Source organism: Dipodomys merriami, unplaced genomic scaffold, assembly GCF_024711535.1.
Source record: "Dipodomys merriami isolate MVZ:Mamm:240054 unplaced genomic scaffold, mDipMer1.0.p SCAF_786, whole genome shotgun sequence".
Classification (NCBI taxonomy): Eukaryota; Metazoa; Chordata; class Mammalia; order Rodentia; family Heteromyidae; genus Dipodomys; species Dipodomys merriami.
This window is the reverse complement of record NW_027206386.1, coordinates 265,190-271,018: the sequence shown is the minus strand read 5'-3', so window position 1 is coordinate 271,018 and position 5,829 is coordinate 265,190. Positions and strand designations below refer to the sequence as shown.

The 5,829-nt window shown below is 50.9% G+C and overlaps 1 gene segment (V, D, J or C); it reads right to left on the bottom strand.

The window, feature by feature from the left end:
* Positions 1-3,155: 3,155 nt before the first annotated feature.
* On the bottom strand, positions 3,156-4,754 carry LOC138818881 (immunoglobulin heavy variable 3-23-like). The segment is given in 3 exon segments: positions 3,156-3,307; positions 4,220-4,543; positions 4,649-4,754. Coding segments are annotated over 3 exon segments (522 nt in total).
* Positions 4,755-5,829: the final 1,075 nt, after the last annotated feature.

Below are 5,829 nucleotides of genomic sequence, written 5' to 3'. Positions count from 1 at the left end.
AGTCTAGCTTTCTGGTTTGTTTATCCTGTTTATGTGCATTTATTTGTAACAATATCATGTGTGTTGTTAATGTCAATAATAATAATCTCTATAATTCATAATCCATAACAATGTGCTCATAAGTAAATGGGTATTTGGTAATTATGGACAAATGCCTTGTGTCTTCTTCAAATTGTTTTATCAACCCTTTGACAGTTTCCTTGTATCTGTCTTTCAAGTCGTTGGTTACAGTGATTCCTAGTGCTGGACAAGATGGTGAGCTGAAGGTGAACAACACTTTTGTCCATGAACAAGAATCCACTGACACAAAGCTGAGCAGATTCTGAGGAAGAGAGGAAAGGAGAAGCGACAGGGAGTTCCTGGGGACCCAGGACATGGCAGAGAAGCAGTCAGGGTGGAGAAACTGTGGCACTGAGCTCTGACCTGTGTGCAGCTCTCCTGCTGGGGAAGAGAGCTGAGCTGTCAGCAGGTGACAGCAGGTGTGCTCACAGAGGGACTGGCAGCTCTGCTGTGGGACACATGGCTGAAGACCTCGCTGTGACCCCAGGGACTTGGAGGTGGAGACAGATCTGCTGTGAGAAGCTAACCTCAAGGCCTGGACTCCAGCCAGTGTGTTGATCTGTGTCCCCCAGGCCTAGGAATTGTCCTGTGGAGAGGACTTCTGTGGAGCACTAGAGATGTGGTGGTGTACAGAGCACATTGCCATAGACCTCGTGTTTACATATGTTGCAAGAAGCTTGGGAAGTAAGGTCGAATTGTTGACAGGAATCATGTACAGTTGAAGTGATGGGACGCCAGGCAGAAGGCAGAAGGTTGGAGGCCTGGTGGGCTGCTGTCCTGGAGACTGTGCCTGTCAGGCCTGCCAGGGTAGACAAGGTGCACCATGATCCCAGCTGAGCGTCCTGCAAGGGAAGATCCCAAAAACCCAACCACAGGCCCGTACCACAGCCACGCCGTGGTTGCGGAAAGAAAGCCTCTCAGTCCATTAGATAAGGCAGCCGCTCCACACCGGGTGCATAGCACACAGGAATTCCTTGCTGCACCCACAGAGAGGCTTCAGCCACTGGCCCTCAGCCAGAGCTCTGCAGCCCTTCCCAGGAGGTCTTCTGATTAAGCCAGGCTGCTGTGCTTGACCTCAGACAATTGCTATTTGCACAGAAGCCTGCGTAAATGTGCACATAAGAAAACCAAACATGCGCCATTGCTGAGTATAATTTCATTTTTCTTGTACTGGTCACTGTTAAATTGTCTTGCATTAATTTAACACTGAAGGGAAGCTTATGATATTTACCTGAATTTTATCATTACACATTACTTTAGCATATCAAATTATTTAGAACTCTATCCTAAATGTGTTGTGTCAATTTAAAAGTATACAAATATATCTTAGTGGTAGAACACTCAACATAAATGATGTTTAGGTTCGAATTTTAGGAGGAAATATAATTGTGCGGGAATGGGGAGAAAGTTTAAATGGGTGACGCTGATGGACACATGTTGATCAAACTGATTTCTTTCTTTTTATATCTTTGTTGTTGGTGGGGGTTGAACTCACAATGTGGGCACTGTCTGTGAGTTCCTTTGCTCAAGGCTAATGCTCTACCACTTTGAGAGACAGTGCCATGCCCTTTCTGAGTGGGTAATTGGAGATAAGAGTCTTGTGAGGACTTTTCTGCCCAGGCTGTTTGGAACCATCATCCTCAGAACTCAGGCTTCTGAGTAGCTAGGTTTACAAGCATGAGCCTGGGATTTAAAATCAGTTCTGTGAGACTGTCCTAAAACCGATTGCTCAGCTTACATAGGGAGAATCCAGGAGAATCATGGAAAGCACCCGCCCTGCTTTCTAATCTCTTCTGAATCATCATCCAGATGTCTGCCTCTGCAGAAAGAAACTTACTATCTCAAAAATACACAATGTTGAACAGTGCTGCAGGTGTGAATCTGCAGCAGATCATTGGATTAGCAAGTGCAAAGCATGGAGTTCAAATCACTGCACCACAAACAGCAAACTAGAAGCTTAGCACCATCCTCCATTCTTCTAATTCCCTGCATCAGTGAGAAGGCTCAGGGTCCCAAATGACAGATGGTGCTCAGAAGATAGGAAGACAGAAAGAGCCCAGGAATCATGAAAGGGTAAACAGCACCATTCAAACCACGGAGAAACAGAACCAAGAAGAAAAAGGTCTACAGTTTGAAGCCCACCTCCCAGTGTAAAGAGAGGCCGAGGTCGGCAGTGCCTTGAGCCAGGCAGCTGTGGTGGCTGCAGAGGGCGGGATGAAGGCTCCTCGGCCTCTGTGGATGGTCCCCATGACAGGAGACGGCTGCACTCGGCTCACTTCCTCATTTAAGCCTGGAGTCTTGGGACAGCACATTGTCTCTTTGTTTCACGTACATTTATTGGTCTCGTAGGTAAACACATTTCAGTCCCTAGCTGAGGATACTCTTGTTCGAGGGATTTTTAGTGCAATTGAGTCTGCATTGTCAACCATGTTGGAACAGGCCCTGAGAGACAGTCGGGCCTCCGTTAGACCCCTGGAAACCCCTGGGTGGGAGGGCTTTCCTCTCTGCCCTTGCCTCTGCCCCTGCTGGGGACTGAGAGCTCAGGTGGTCCTCCATCCCCTCCATCCTGAGGGTGTAGAGAGAGTGGAAATGACCATCAGCAGCTGCCGTGCGCTGTGAAGCAGGAGTGTCCACAGAGTGGACAGCACGGGGGCTGAGGGGAAGAGGAAGGGAGGCCGCTCACCTGAGACAGGTGTGGGCATCAGGGAAGAAGGACACAGGAAGTGGCAGTGCTCCACAGGAAGCTGATGGCTGATCCCATCTCATCCACACACAGAGGAAGTCCTTCCCTCCCACAGTGCCCCAGTGAGCATGTGAGGAAGAGGAAACAAAAGGAAGGCAGGCATGTCCAGAGGGACTGTGGGGTGCTGGGGAAGTATCCAGCGGGACACCGGGAATGCGAGGAGGGAGCGTCATAGAACCTGACACCCAGCTCCCACCCAGCTTCTGGGGTGAGATCCAGGGCTGCTGGCCCTGAGCACCTCCGCAGCTCAGGCTCAGGGTCTGGTGGACAGTCTGTGTCAGGGCTCACACTGACATCTCTCCCAGAGTCTCTTACACAGTAATCCATGGCTGGGTCATGGTGGTCACCGTGCTCAGCTCATGGACATCTGTTTCTTGGCTGTGTCCTCAGACACTGTGACTCGACTTCTGAGAGATGGCTGCAGTTGAAGATGTCTCCTGTCCTTCCCAGCAGGTTCCCTGGGGCTGTGGGACCCGGCTCCATCAGTCATGACGGCCCTGCTACCTACATGGTGCAGGCAGGTACAGAGACCACGCGGTATTGTCCAGGCCAGGCTGTGAGTCCTGCCGATGCTGGGACAGGACCTCTGAGGACAGAGCACCTCAGTGCCGGGGATGGGGAGACACGGTGTGTTCCGAATTCGGATGCAGCGTCCTCACAGCATCCTGACCGCACCCCGATATCCTACACCCAGGAACGGCCAGCAAGGAAACAAAGGCCCACCCGGCATTCCAGGCCTCAGGAAGATGACTGTGACTCATAGGAAGAATTTCCAGGGTCTGCAAGAGGTTGAGTGTAAACAAATGAGTATGAGCCCAGTGTCACTGGCTCATGCCTGCAAACCCAGGTACTCATGAGGCTGAGATCTGAGGATGGTGTTTCAAAGTGAGCCCGGGCAGGAAAGTCCCTGAGACTCTTATCGCAAATAAACCACCAGAAAACCAGAAGTGGCGCTGTGACTCAAGTGGTAGAGTGCTCTTCTTGAGCTAATGAGCTGAGGGACAGAGACTAGACCCAGAGTTCAAGCCCCACAACCGACCAAAAAAAAAAAAAAAAGTGAGCAGCGAGTGTCTGCTCTTCCTCTAGGAAGACGAAGGACAGCATGGGGAAGGGCAGATGGACTCTGCTCAGGATCTCAGCAGATGGAGAGAAACGAGTGGAATTGGAGAGCAATGTCCTCACCCAGCAAGGAGCCCTTAACACCCTAGACAGCTCTGTGGGGGACGCTGCGTCCTGTGGAGAGGCCAGACACACAGAGGAGTCAGGGCCTGAGCTCCACAGCTGCTCCTGTGACTGCCATGATCTCAGTGTGTGCCCAGCGAACCCTGCTGGTGCTGACTGAGCATGACCTCAGTGTGTGCCCAGCGCCCCCTGCTGGTGCAGAGCGCCCTGCAGGGAGGTTTGTGTCAGGCCCACACGGGATTTCCTGCACTGTGTCTCTAGCACAGTAATAGACGGCCGTGTCCTCTACTCTCAGGCTGTTCATCTGCAGGTAAAGTGTGTTCTTGCTGTTGTCTCTGGAGATGGTGAAGCGGCCCTTCACAGAGTCTGCATAGTATGTGCTACTACCACTACTGATGTATGAAATAAACTCCAGCCCATTCCCTGGAGCCTGGCGGATCCAGCTCATCCAGAAATTACTGAAGGTGAATCCGGAGGCTGCACAGGAGAGTCTCAGGGACCCCCCAGGCTGCACCAAGCCTCCCCCAGACTCCACCAGCTGCACCTCACACTGCACACCTGCAAACACAGAGAATCCTGGTCAGCAATGGTCACACACATCCACTATTCCTCCCATTCATGTCCATTTGCACAGTCAGCATCCCTTTGCTCCCCAGGAATCACCTTTCAACAGAGCAACAAGGAGAACCCAGTGCAGCCCCAGCTCCATGGTGGTGGTCTGTGCTCAGTCACTGGTGGAATCAGCTCACAGAGCTCAGGTCAGGGATGGGCTGGTTTTCATGGGCAGAGGGACGTCCTATTTGCATGTCCTCTGCTATAAAGCAGCTCTGGGGGGAAGTCTAGAGATTGGGCTCCCAGAGCAGAGATGACTGTGCTGGAGGAGTTTGGTGACAATGGTCACCTTGGAGACATCATGACGCACTGACCACGTGCTGTGGTTCACACTGTACCTGCAGCTCCTTGGGAGCCTGTGGCAGAGTGTGAGGACATTGAGAGCTGTCTGGGGTGCAGAGGGATACACATGTCCTCTCACTCTGCCATTGTGCCTGGTGACCGTTCTGTCAGCATTTCTGATCACACACAAAACACAAAGTGCAACATGCCTGTGACCTACTAGTGCACACGCAAGAGTAAAACTATGGTGAATGTGTTTCCACACTGGCAGCGTCTCACGTGGTATGAGCTCCATGCCTGGTCTGGGCCTGCACAGCCAAGGAGGGCCCACAGTCTCTGGTGTGTTCCAGTAGAATGGTGCTCATCTGTGACCTCTGCAGAGCCTCCTTCCTGACTGGAGATCAGGTGTGGCTTTGCCACACTTTACTTCATTTGGACCATCAACCAGTACGGCCTGGTTTCAGGCAGAGGCTCGATAGAGGGCTCTGGTGTATAATTTGTTATAATCTATTTTTCTCATTCATATGTATTGTGTATTTGCAACAAAATCATGTGTATTGTGAACTTGTAATAACCTCAGTGAGTCACACACAGAGTTAAACATAGGTAAATGAATATTTGGTAACTATCAACAAGTGACTTGTGATTTCTTTGAATTATTTTATCAACCCCTTGACAGTTCCCTTGCATCTGTCTTTCACGTCATTGGTTAGTGTGATTCCTAGTGCTGTACACCTGGTGAGCTGAAGGTGAACAACACTTTTGTCCATGAACAAGAATCCACTGACACAAAGCTGAGCAGATTCTGAGGAGGAGAGGAAATTAGAAGCGACAGGGAGTTCCTGGGGACCCAGGACATGGCAGAGAAGCAGTCAGGGTGGAGAAACTGTGGCACTGAGCTCTGACCTGTGTGCAGCTCTTTGCTGGGGAAGAGAGCTGAGCCGTCAGCA